We start from the raw sequence: 13,965 nt of genomic DNA on the forward strand, positions 1-13,965 counted from the left end.
GATAGGTTGCCATCAGCTTTCTGCTTAAAAACCTTCTAAAAAACGAGAATTCACAATTTTTCAGGCAATCTGTTCTACTGTTTAATAGCTGTATTTTTGTTGATGGAAACAATCATTCTTCCAAATGTTTGTCTAAATTCTTTCCCCTGAAATTTGAATCCATTGCTTAAGATCCCACTGTCTGGAGCAACAGAAAACAAAAGCGTTGTTTCATCTGCATGACGCTGCTTAATAATCTTATCTTTAGGTTAAACATGCCCATCCTTCAACCTTGCCTCATAAAATCTCCAGCCTCTCTCCATCTTTCTCATCCTTCTTTGAACAAATTCTAGTTTGTCAGTGTTCTTTTAAACTGCAGTATCGAGAACTGGACACAGGAGAAGTATAAGCAAAGCAGAATAGAGTAGTACTGTACCCCTTTTTTGCAGTCTCGACATTATACTTCACTGGATGCAACCTAAGATTTCATTTGCTATTTGTGCTATCACATCATACTGCTGACTGATGTCAAAGAGAAAAACATTTGCCAGACTTTTAGAAGACATCTGAAGGCAGCCCTGTTTAGGGAAGCTTTTAATGTTTAACAGACCAATGTATTTTAATATTTTGTTGGAAGCCGCCCAGAGTGGCTGGGGAAACCCAGCCAGATGGGCGGGGTATAAATATTATTATTATTATTATTATTATTATTATTATTATTATTATTATTATTATATTTAGCATGTGGTATACTAAAATCACTAGATCACTTCCACATGTAAGGTTATGAAACCCAGTGTCATCCAGGGAATCACATCAGTAAGAGAAAAACTTACTGAAATTTCCTAAATCTGACTAGGTTAAGCTTTCTCTTTCCTCAGTATCATGAATCCCAAGATGTTGTGGTGACTTACACTCTCTGCTGTTTCACCTCAGCAGCCCAACCAGTTCTTATGGTTGATGAATATCAGATGTAGGGTAGCAGGTCCCCATGTCTCTTCTTTCACTTTGTGGAAGATAAAATTTTCAACAAGACAGGTCAGAAATTTGTTAGACTTTTAAATCTTAAGCAATGTCCATCTTCCAACAAATATCTAGATAGTTGGAATCTTCCATTACTACTATCTCCCCCCTCTTTGAGAACTTGGTAGGTAATCTGATCTAGGAAGGTGCCATCCTTGTTTTCTACCTACGTTTTTGTACCAGACTTCCACAATGATATTGGGTTGTATTGAATGTAGTGCTAAGAACAACAGTTCAACACTGCAAAGATTTCTCATTTTGCAATGGAACATTCTCCTCCTCTCCTTGCTGTCCAAGCAGCTTGACCAATTGCATTTTAGAATCTAAAAACTAGACTTCCAAGGTTCTGACCAACCTGTTATAGGAAGAGTTATGGCTAACTTATGTCGGTGATAATTATTACTCAATGTAGCAATTTATGACTGTTTAAATAATTGTCCTTTTAACCTTAAAATATTTTCCAGGTTATAGTTATAATCCTCAGGCCAAACAAACCAAAAAACCCTACCTGAAAACAGTTGTAAATTTGTTTGAGCCACTTCACAGTAGGTTTGTTCTTGTTTCATATGCCTTTTAATGAACTCCTTGTTTTTATATAAAATGCAATAGAGGGCCTTCTTTAGATCAAACTAATGTAGTACTAATTTGGCTCATGAATCCAGAAAGACATTTGTACGTGTGTTTTCTTTCAGGCACTTTTAGCAGCAATGATGTAGCAGTGTCCTTTCCAAACACAGTGTCTGGCTCAGGATCTAGCACTCCTGTTTCCAGTTCACATTTACCTCAGCAGTCTTCTGGTCACGTACAGCAAGTGGGAACTTTGTCTCCATCTTCTACACCTTCTGTAACTACAACTGTTGCTACAACTCAGGTAGGTTGGGTTTTTTTATTGGTGGTGAGCTATTCTGCCATAACAAGTGAGCCATATTGACTATTTGTATTTCAGTTAACTAAATACAAATGTTTGAACAATATAATATGTTAAGTCTTACTGCGGGAGGCAGTGGATGACAAGTGCCTGGCGTGCTCTGGTCCATGGGGTCACGAAGAGTCGAACACGACTAAACAACAAAGTCTTACAATCCATGGATATTTTATGTAGAAAGGCAGGATAAAAATACTTTAATACCTAGCCTTCTCATATTTGTGACTTCCTGTTAGTTTCTCTTCACTTGTTTCATAAAACTTCTGCAAATAGTATTCAGAACGTCAGCACACTGTGGTTTCAATATTAGCATTACAACAGATTTCCATTCTCCCCCCACCTGTTGTGCCAGTGTTTGCCATCCAAAGCTAATCCTTTCAATAAATGCCTTATAAGATCTCTGTTGAAAGTAGGCATTATAATTGGGCTATAACTAAGGCTGCAATCCAGACCTCCTTTATTCCTGGCTGGAATAAAGTGGTAGTGGTTTGGATTGGGCAGAAGTGTTCCTCCATCTAGTAGTCCTGTTGGCCTTTGCCTGCATGGTAAAGTCAGCATCACTTTGCCAGACTGGAACTACTTGTTTTGTTTGCCAGGTGGGCAGAAATGTTGATGGTGGGTTCCCCACTAGCAGCAGCCAGTGGAAAGGCCCAGAATGTACCTGGGGAGCAGCTGAACTAGCCTGAGATCTGCTGGATAGGCCTAAGCCAGCCCCATTGCCATCATGTGACAGCATCAGATTCGATTTAGGCCTGATCTCCCACACCTTCGGCCCTGGCCAGCATGAGTGGCAGGGGTCCCAATGTGGGTTGCTGCTTCTGCTGCTTCTCTGCCAGAGTTTAGATTGCACCCAAAGTCAGCATACACAATGATGAAGATGTATGCTGTGCCTAAAACATAAAAAGACAGTCTTTTAAAAAGCTTGGGGCATTTGAAAAACAACTGCCATCCATTGTGAGGGAATATAAAAAGTTTTAAATTAAGCACTAAAGGGGTTAATTAAAGAGAGTTCCCTTTAACAAAACCCTTCTTCCAGGCCCCACAGGTGAAATAAATTCTAAACCACTCAAGAAGACTCCACAAGTATGAAAGGTGCAATATTGGGGCAGGGCTTCACAGCACAGTCCCACTGTATATTCATTGACACATGAAGAGATTGAACACCAAAGTCGGGGTTCTTTCTACTTCACTTCCTGGTTTCAGAGTTGGAAGCTCACTTCAAATCATGGAACCTGATCTTTCTTCTTCCCGGTTCCTGGTGTAGTTCTTCCTTGAACCCTTCTTCCTCATTGGGATCTACCTTGGGTGCCAAAATGTCTTGGGCTGCCCCTGTATTCAGTTGTGTTTAGAACATACTTTTTAGGAGAAAGAGCTAGCCTTGATTATTTATGATTCATTTTGGAGTTTAACCTCTAAATGATAACATTATTGCTTGTAAAGGCAGAAATTTAATAACAAAGTTTCTCTTGCTAACTCCAGCTGAAAGGAGAACCTCCTTGTAAATTTTGCCAGAAGAATAAGAAAATGGGCAACATTATGGTATTTCTGCTAGGTGAAAGACAACATGAGAATAGGGGATGGAGCTTCACCTGCTTACCCTTTAGTACTTTACCCTTTTAGTACTCGATTGAATGAAAAGCTTACTATGTTCTATCATAATTGCTGACTTGGCAGTGCTTTTTGTTTCTAAAACATAAAGAGGCAGTCTTTTAAAAAGCGTGGGGGCATTTAAAAAACAACCACAATCCATTGTGAAGGAATATAAAAAGTTTTAAATTCAGCACCAAAGGGGTTAATTAAAGAGAGTTCCCTTTAACAAAACCCTTCTTCCAGGCCCCACAGGTGAAATAAATACAGGTACAAAAACCCTTCTACTAAAGTAGCTACTCTGGTAATTGCTGCAGTTGCTATTAATACAGAGATGTGCAAGATTCTTTAAACAGTTATGTGTGAGTAAAAAGTTTTTTTCTTTTTCTCATTGAGTTTGAAGCTTAATTTGTATCCTTCTCTACAATTGAGTTTTTGCTTCTAGCTGTTGCAGAATATAGATGCTTCCAATGATATGATTTCTGCCTTTGCAAGCATGTGTGTCATGGTTTCATAGGGTTGTTGTTTCTGGCAGTCATATATATAATGAAAAACTTTTTTTGTTATTTATGTGCTAAAAACAGGCATAGTCTTTGGAAAGGTATTCATAATTTTTTAATCTCATTATTCCATATAAAAGGAGATGCAGCTGAGAGAGTAGATGCTAAACAGTTTGTAGGCTTGTTTAACAAATAGGTAATTTAACACCAAGCCATATATTATTTGGTATTGTGCTTATGCTTACAACTTAAGTTTGGTATTTGTGCTGTACTTTACTGTTTATTGCTGTATCACTTTTTCACACAATCCCAAATGTGGATATTGCCAGTCATAATTAATTTTATGGGGGTGGGTGGTACACTCTGTCCCACCATGTCCTTCCTGATCTATTCCTATGATATCTGATGGGGTGTCCATACATTCGGTAACTATTTGATAAGGTATTGATTGATGTGAGTGTAAAAAATGGTTGGCATACATCATTCTTTTTATTAAAAAATTCTGACTACAGTATTTTTGATATTTAGCACAATGATACCATTTAAAGCACCGGTTCCCAAACATTTATCCTCTGGGCCACACTTTCAGAATAAAAATGTGATTGCGCCACACCAAAAATTTTAATTGGTAAGAAATACATTGGAAAACAGAAAGAAACTACTCTTAGCAGTACTTGATACCGTATATAATATGATCATGAGACACCCAGAAAGTGTAAAACAATGCAGCTACATAAGAACATGAATCCTTCCCAAAATGTAATTATAAACAATCCTCCTACCTTAACTTGATGAGAGGTGTGAACTTGTTTTCGTTGGGTAATCTCATTTATATTAGGTTTAATTTGAGACAAACTCTCATCTCATCAGCATGAATGAAATGTTTAAATGTTTCTTTGATTGTCCTTGAATCTTCCCGCCATACTTGCCATTCTCTCCTGCCACATGAGTTTGGTGCACCACACCTTTTGAGAACCACCAATTTAGATAACTCTAAATCTTGTTTTGCAGCTGCAAAAAGTTAACTGCAATGTGTTGCAAAAATAAGTGTGTATGTGTGACACAAGAATAGTTTGGTATAGAATGGTAGTTTGGAATAGAATGGTATGTCTGGCACTAGCAGAGAAATAAGTTTTCAGATGGCCAGACAATGAAGACAATTTTGTGGGCAAGTGGTATGGTTTTACTCAGGCATAGGCAAACTCGACCCTCTAGATGTTTTGAGACTACAACTCCCATCATCCCTAGCTAACAGGACCAGTGGTCAGAGATGATGGGAGTTGTAGTCCCAAAACATCTGAAGGGCCGAGTTTGCCTATGTCTGGATTTACTGAATGGTTGAAAGGACCAAATGGACTCGTAACACCTTTCTCCAAACATGGTATGCTATGGGATGGTATATTGGGATGAAGTGAAAGCCTGAGAGGGTATATTATCTGTAGCCATCTATCAAATCTGGATGTATAACATATCCCATGTTGTACTACTGCTTACCACACAAAAAACTACATGATACAATAAGTACAGAGAATTGGTAGCAGTTTTATTGCCAATCTAATCCACATTGCTCCAGAAGGCTGAAAAAAGGAGGTGCCTATCCTTCCCTAGCTAGCTTTGAATAGATGCAGGAGACTTGAAGGAACCCACCACACTTGTGCAAAATTATTGGAAGCTGGCCAGAATTCAAGGGCTTGAAGGGAAAGCTGAGCCCTATTCACCCATGTTTTCGCTTTTCCTAGTCATTCCAACCAAAAGGTCCCCCTCATTTGTAGATACTTTAAAGCACGCTTCCCAAATGTGGTGCCCCACAAATGTTTTGAACCACAGCAGCCCTGCTGACTAGGCCTGATAAGGTCTAGGCCAAAACATGGAAGATGGCACCAGGCTGGGGAAGGCTGACCTGAAGAATACCAACCCAAGAAGAATACCAATCTCTATCTGACAACTCTCAATCTACTCACTTTTTGGTTTTCCTGTCATTTTAACAGTTTTAACAGATTCTTAGACAGAATCTAAGTTATTCCATAGCTGCTAAGTTTTATGTGTATGTGTCTGGCAAAAAACTTGGACAGAAACAGAATATATACCATACATAGCCTACCTCTGTCTGCCAAAACCTAAACTTTTAAGGAACATGTTCTGGTTAAAGGTATGTTGATGTTCTTTCAGCATGGCTGCTTTTCCACATCCTTAATTCTGTTTATAAAAATATTTCTTACCATTTCAAGACAGATGATTGGTCAATTTGTCCATATTAAATGATTCTGGAAATCTTCTAACTACATTGTACATAAGCTGACTCTAAATATGTTGGTTTTCTAAATAGTTGAAAACTTACTTAAACTACTTTAGAGAATGCAATTGAGGCTTGGATGACTACTGTGATAAATTACTCAAGAAAAATGAATTGGGCTTGATATTTATTGATATTTTGTAATGAAGATACAACAAATTCATTGTTTTGCTATAATTCCTTCCCTTATAACATTGCCAGTTACCAGTTTTACTGCTTTTCTGGCCAGCTTCTGATGTACTTAAATAGTCAGTTAGAAAGAGAAGACAACATGTGTAGTTATTAAGTCATAGGCTCACACGTAACAAATGTGTGCACCCCTTTGGGCTTGTTTCCATAACCTAGTAAAATAAAATGTGTCTGCAAGGTGGCATTCCTTTACCTTCTTACCTGTCAGTGATCCCCATTAAACTAAATGAGTTCAATGTACCATACTCCTGGGTAGACAGGTACAGGAGTGTGCTCCCAAGTAGGCTTCTCATTGGCTTGGTTGAAAGCATTCGGAATACTTGCTTGCCTATTATGTTCTCAAAACTTTTAATGTTATTGTTGAAGACAAGTAAAACATATCTGGGAGACAAGTAAAGCATGCCTGCAATATTTTTCCTGAAAGGAGTGATAGAGCAGCAGTGTCATTTAGCTTATTTAAGTTGTTAATGGTTTATGGCTGTGTGGAGCAGCTTCATGCACAAGTGTAAAGGAGAATCGTATGTCAGGCCCTGAACTTTGTCCTGAGTTCCTATGTGCTTCTGAAAAGTGTTATTTGTATCATTCTGCAGTGACCCCCTCTGGCTGGCAGGCATTAAAGCAGCCATATCTAATTCACTCCCCCCCCCTTAATGTAAGGATCCTAAAACAGAAACATCATATTTTTGACTTCCTTCAGAAATATTATTTTCACTTAGTGGTGTTTATATTTGAGTAAAAGTTTCCGAATGTAGAAAGATTTCCATTACAGTGTTGCCTGTTTTTATTTAAAATGCCATTTGAATAGTTTTTATCAAATACTAGACAAAACTAAGCAAAATCCTATTTCGTTGTCATTATGACTGGGGACTTTGGGGTGGAAGAGAAGAATTTAGTGCCAGAGGGGAAATTCCACATAACATGTGACTCTACTAGAAGAACAAAGGAATCATAGTTGCTCATAGTGGTAGTATTTTGCCCAATTAAAATCTTTACTTTTTAATAAACTGATTTCAGTAATGCAAGCCTCCTGTATAAATACAGTTTAGCAAGGTTGACAGACAGTTGCATGATTTTGTGCACACTGCTGCATGCTGAGACAACTGCTTCAATGTTTCAGTCCAGCAGTAAATGCTTTCTGCCTTCAAGCTGAAGCTTATTTAGTTGGGCTTATCTGGTGCTGCTGTAGCAACCATCAGTCTCCAGGCAACTAAGGCACATTGACCTCTTCGATGAACTGAGTGTAGCACTACTTCAGTTTAGCTTCCTGAGACAATAGTAATGGCAGTGAATGTGAAAAATGGTTTTTTTTGTGTGTGTAAGAGCCTATATTGCGATGAAAAGATGTCAAAATACTTCTGTGAATTTTGATATAACTTTGGAAAGATTGTGTGCAAAACCTTTCACGGGAGTGGCCAAAGTTCACTGATAGTGCAAAACCCTTATATAAATATACTGTGAATTTTGAGCATTTTTGTGCAGAACAATGTTTGAAATTGACGTGTGCATTATGGGCCAATTGACTATGTTGTGTTAGGCTTTCTTTAGTAATATGCCATGTCATTGCCTGACTATAATCTTGCTGGCTTGCTTAAAAAATGTGCACCAGTTATTATCTGAATTTGCCAAAGTTCCTGCTGGAGACTGAGTGGTGTTGTAATAGCAGTGTCTTCACGGTATATGCATGTGGCTGGAGGACAGAAAGCTTCAAAGCTGCATTCAACATAAAGTTGTATCTCCACTTGATCCTAGACATACTCTCCTGTTCTGTTTGGGTTTTCAATAATCAGAGGGCTAGTATCTGGCAGGTATCTTTTGTCTTTTAACAATACAGTGGTGCCTCACTTAACGAATGCCCTGCTTAATGAAATTTCCGCTTAACGAAAGGTTTTTCTAGTGGAGGTTGCCTCGCTAGACGAATTCGTTTTACGAAAAATTCGTCTAGCGAATCGTGGTTTCCCATAATTGAAATTCAATTAATGCATTCCTATGGGCAAAAAAAATTCAAAAAAAAATTCAATGCATTCCTATGGGATTCGCTAGACGAATTTTTCGTTATAAGAAAAGACCCGTGGAATGAATTAAATCAGTCTAGCGAGGCACCACTGTAAATATTAAAAATATTGGAATAAAGGTATCAGATAATTTAGAAGAAAAGTTAAACCATTTAGTAGGTAATGATCAGATAGTACTGATTAGAGTGCTTTATATCTAGTGACTTCATGGCTTATATTATAAGTAACTACAGTGGTACCTCGGTTTACAAACTTAGTCGGTTCCGGAAGTCCGTTCTTAAACCAAAACCGTTCTTAAACCGAGGCATGCTTTCCCTAATGAGGCCGCCCGCTGCCAGTGCCCTTCCACTGTTCGGATTCCGTTCTTAGACCAAGGTAAAGTTCTCAAACCAAGACACTATTTCTGGTTTTGCAGAGTTTGTAAACCAAATCGTTCTTAAACCAGACTGTTCTTAAACCGAGGTACCACTACATGTTATTTTCTGTGGGAAATACAGTGTGTTCTTAAAATGGACATTGGCTTTCCCTTCTTTTTTGATACCTATTTAAATTTTCAATAATGTTAAATAACTAAGATTTATTTGTCTGTATAAAGCAGAGGAGATTGTGGCCCTCCAGGTGTTGCTGGACGACAACTTGCATCATCCCACCTATTGACCACACTGCCTGGGGCTGATGGGAGTCCCAACATCTGGCGGACCACAGATTGTTCATCCCTGCTATAGCTAAGATTTAACAGCAAATTGTCCTTTGTAAACCCTGTGTAAAATGAACAGCACTTGTGAAAAAAATCATAAATACCAACAGGATATCAGACATCTTTGAGTGCTTTTGTTGAAACTACATCCACTAGAAAAGGGAACAAAAATTGCACTTGTCATCTTAGAGATGTGAAGGATCTCCAATTAAAATTACAGTGGTTACATTTTTTAAAAAGTACATCTATATGGAGAATATATTTCCATTTTAGCTTTGACAAAAATATATTTGATAGTCTTTGTATCCCCTTTTCCAAATTCCCATAAAAAAGAATTAAAGAAAAGAAAAGAAAATATTTCCGGTTTGAAGCAAAAAGTGAGGCCGTTCTTCATTTAATTTTAAAGTATGGAAATAATTGTGACCCTCAACAATTATTAACAAAAAAAAATTAATTTGCAAAGGGGTATTTATTAGATATAAACTGATTTTACAAAGCAGCTTTGGAATTGGTGGCTCAGGCCTTTCTTGTTGTCCTATCATGAATGAAGGAGAGTTCAGTAATGGTTTAAGTACAATTAAATCCCTCCCCCTTCTTTATGGAAACTCAACTGTGGGCATTTCAGCATTAGCCTAAACAATGGTTTTGAATATGTTAAGCCCCTAACAATTAGAGTGAAGTTTGGGGCATTGAATAATGTCGGAATGATGCAATTGAACCTGACAGCTTCAACAGTCAGCCTACTCATGGGACCTGAAAGTTGTTCACACTTGGTTTCATCTCTCATCACACGCTGAGTATTAAAACCTTAGTCGTGGGGAGCTTAGACAGGAATGGGGGCTGTATCAGAAAATACTAAATATCCTAAAAGTTGAGGTGACTGGGTGCTTGTGCTTTATTTTAAGACTATAGGGGTTCTGTCATATTTAGAAAAAAGTGTCCTGCCAGGTTTTATTCTAACATATTGATTTTCTTAAAATTTAAGGACAGATCATGTGGTTATTTGCTAGTTATAGAAATAGCTACTAATAAAATCTTAGGGCACGGCCCACTCTCCTGTTGGGACAGTTCCTATGTGCATAGGGTGTCTGTTCACAATGGAGACCCATTCATTTTCTCCCTACTCTTAACCTGCATGTGCAACACAATTGGCTTTTTGAGCACGAGTAACCTGCCCTGACCAGAGGGGAAGGGCAGGATGGGAGTATGGAAGGCAAACACAGACCTACCATCTCCTTGACTGGCTGCCTGTGCATGCATGCAGTTGGGGGGGCGGGCGGAATAAGGCTCTCTCGAGCCTATGGAAATTGTTTGTGCATGGGCACAGCGTATGAGGTGCTCTGGATTATGCCTCATGTCATTAAGCAAATCTAAATAGATAATAGCTTATTTAAAACACTGGCTCACTCAGTTTGCTTTTCTGTTTCATGCAACACAGAGACTAGGTGTATGTCTCTGTATTGCCTTTAATCAGAACATTACAATGATATTTTTATAAGGTATATCTTCCACGCTCTGCTTCTGTTTTCAGTACACTGCATTACCTATAAATAAAAGGCATTTTGTAAGTGCCCAGAATCTGTGTGCTGAGACATCTTTAAAGTTAAGTTACACATGGATAGAAAGTTCATTGCAATCTTGAGTTGATTTTTCTGATTAAACTGACGTAGCTGAAGTAAAGTGAAATGCAGTTTCAGAACTGCATATTGGTACATGTTTGAATCCATTATCTTAAACATATTGATAGGGCGAGTCTGCCTTTTAAAGAAACGCTTTCTTCAGTGTTTTTCAACTTCAAGTGAAACATGATTATTTTACTTCACCCTTAAACAATGCAGCAATGGAAAACTTTACTTTCCTGTCCAAATTAAGTTGCTATATACATAAATAGTAATCCTGCCTCTAATTTCTCCCCCCCCCCGACAGTGTTTTGGTTCATGATATACTTCCCAATTAATGACCAATTTGATTAAAACAGCTTTTATTGCAATTTAGGAATAATAGTTGAAATATAATGGGCACATCTCTGGGAACTATAAATTTGTGTGTGTGTGTGTGTGTGTGTGTGTGTGTGTAGTAAAAATAGGTTTCACTTTTCAAATGTTCAAAAATATTATTTTCTTTTGCCCTATTTCAGTGGGTGGGTTGGATAGCTAATGAAACCATGGTTGGAAAGGTACGAGATAAAAAAACCTACTACTTGCAGCTAAATCTCTGTGAAATCAATGGATAGGATCCAAAGAACAACACTCCTAATTATGTGTTCAAGGAGCTTGTGTTTCTTGAGCAGTTTCTTGTTCAGTATAGCAAACTGCTTCTGAAAGGGCTGGGTCTCAAAAGCAGTTTGTGTTATAGCATGGGGTCTTGCTGTTCCGTGGGGGGTGGGGTGGGGGAGTCAAACACCTTACTGGGCTTGTCAGAAATTATCTCTCTGGATTTTTGCCAATGGATCTGTTGTGCAAGGGCTATGTCTAGAATCAGCACATTAAAATGCATGCAGCAAAAAAGTTGAATTTTGGTGGGGAAACAACTAAGCGCTCATTATTCTCTGCTTTTCACCAGTGAGTTTTATTGTATTGGAAATGGGCATAGTACTCTTATTGTGCCAGGAGGAATAATGAGTTAAGTGCAAAGACCTGCATTTTTTGTATAAATTCTGCAAATTCTTGGGGACCTGCCTTCTTACTGCATTTTAATCCTTGGGACCTTTGGGGAGAGTAATTAAGAGGACAGCAAATGAATTAGGACTTGGGCAAAACCTGCAAAGTATTTTTATTTCATGTAATTCCAGATTTCTTAAGAATATTGTTTGCATATATATATGATTATACAAATGAATTCAAAATTGTTCTTTTAATCCATAATTCAGCTCCATGAATATTCACTGAGTACTGTATCGAGTGGCAACTTGTGTGTGTGAATGAGCCACCACTGAACAGCTACCATAGTGAGAACCTTCTCATTCATACTTAATTTGGGCTGCCATTTAGTGCATAATCTTCACAAGGTAGCTTGCATAATATAATTAAATTAAAAACAGCAGTATTAAAAATGATGTAAGAAAATTAAAAAAACAAGTAGCGTAAAACCAAACACCTTTAATCAGGAGTTCCCAAACTGTTTTCTGTGGATCACCAGTGATCCATCAGCTTCACTCGGGTGGTCCATGACATGCCCGTATTAAATATCCATATTGATTTTAATTATATATTTTTATTGCACATTTTATTTCTTATATTATATTTTAATGTATTACAATTTCAGTTATATGGAATGCAAATTAAAATACAAGAATTAAAAGAAGCAATGTAAACACAATTAAAAAAATCATACAGCATCTAGCATAGTGCATCAGGATTGCTACAACAGGCAGAAAAATCATTAAGTCCACCAAGACCATCAGCAATTTAAGTGGCCTGTAGAGGAAAGAAATTGGGAAGTGCTGCCTTAAAACCATTTTACAGCAGCACACCAAAAGATCTATGTTGCCCTGGTGCTTTTCAATAGAGCCATTTCACACATTCGGCTGCAAATAATTTAGTTGGCAGTCTTAAGTATTGTTGCCAGGAAGTCTGTCACTGATTGAACTTTAAGGATTGAACTGTAAGCACAGAGCCATCAAGTGACGCAAGTGATTGTATGAATTGGACTAAGTAACTCATTGCTTTTTACTTATCTGTAACATGTTAAAAATGTTCAAAGGATTCAGCCCTTATGATTCTCTTACAGAATAATAGGAATTACCTGTGCTCTGGATTTAGCTAGTGTTATGCCACAAATTAGTAATGAAAGCTCGGTATTTCATATTTATCTTCTCTCATATCCCAGGTTTCCTTGGTATTTTGTGCAAAAAATTTTTTTTTGTCTTTGTTTTGGGTTTTGACTTACTTTCTGATGCTTTCCTGTAAAAATATTCTGTTCTGGTAACGGATAAAGCATTGGACAATAAATGACTAATTTCATTTATTTCAATACGTCTACCCTAATAATGAACATCATCCAATGCATTAAATCACCAATTTTTCGTGTGTGTGTGTGAGAGAGTGATTTCTTGTCAGTGCTTTGCTTGCACATGAAAATAGAAAAACTTGAGTGGCTTTGGGGCACAATTTTCCCTTGGTTTATAAGCAAGGGCTATTGACTTTCTTTTGAAATAGTTGATAAATGTATACATTTGTAGAAGTTTAACATGTTGGCTGGAGGCCAAAACCTAATAACAGAGTAAGATTCTTTAAAAGATGCAGCTTATACTTTGTAATATTTTGCTTATAGTATTTATGTTGTGTGCAGCTAGTCAACCTTCTTTTAAATGGGGGACAAGCTGTCCAATTTTAGCATTTTAAAAATCTGTTGATCTTAATGTTAAACACATGATTAACTGTCCCATTGAATTCAATGGGTTGTGTTGTACAGTCTCAAGCATGGTTATGAGAAAGTAATTCACCAATGGGGCTTCCTCCCTAGTAAGTGTGCTTGTGATCAGACACTTAACTTTGGCTGGGTTACACCTTAAAATTTAATTTCTTCTTCAAAAACAAATTTTCATGTTTTTTGAGTTTAAATTAAAACTACCGGTATTTATAATTTTACATGTTTATCTAACTTTCTCTGCCTCAACACCATGAGGCTGAAATCTATAATATATTCTTCTTAAAAACAATTCTCTGAAGAACTGGTAGCAGTTCACCAAGCTTCCAAATTAAGTATTAAATGAGTTATGTTAGTAGAAAGTAACATAGTTAAGGGAAGAAGGTATTTTT

The 13,965-nt window shown here is 37.4% G+C and overlaps 1 protein-coding gene across 12 annotated transcripts in view; it reads left to right on the forward strand.

The window, feature by feature from the left end:
* MLLT10 (MLLT10 histone lysine methyltransferase DOT1L cofactor) overlaps positions 1-13,965 on the forward strand; it is a 107,579-nt gene that overhangs the window by 75,001 nt on the left and 18,613 nt on the right. For all 12 annotated transcript variants that reach the window (XM_035129307.3, XM_035129304.3, XM_035129309.3 and 9 more), the window contains one exon: positions 1,695-1,873. In XM_035129307.3, coding sequence (XP_034985198.3) covers positions 1,695-1,873 — 179 coding nt within the window. The remainder of the gene's footprint in view (positions 1-1,694; positions 1,874-13,965) is intronic.

Source organism: Zootoca vivipara, chromosome 11, assembly GCF_965207765.1.
Source record: "Zootoca vivipara chromosome 11, rZooViv2.hap1.1, whole genome shotgun sequence".
NCBI classification, from domain to species: domain Eukaryota; kingdom Metazoa; phylum Chordata; class Lepidosauria; order Squamata; family Lacertidae; genus Zootoca; species Zootoca vivipara.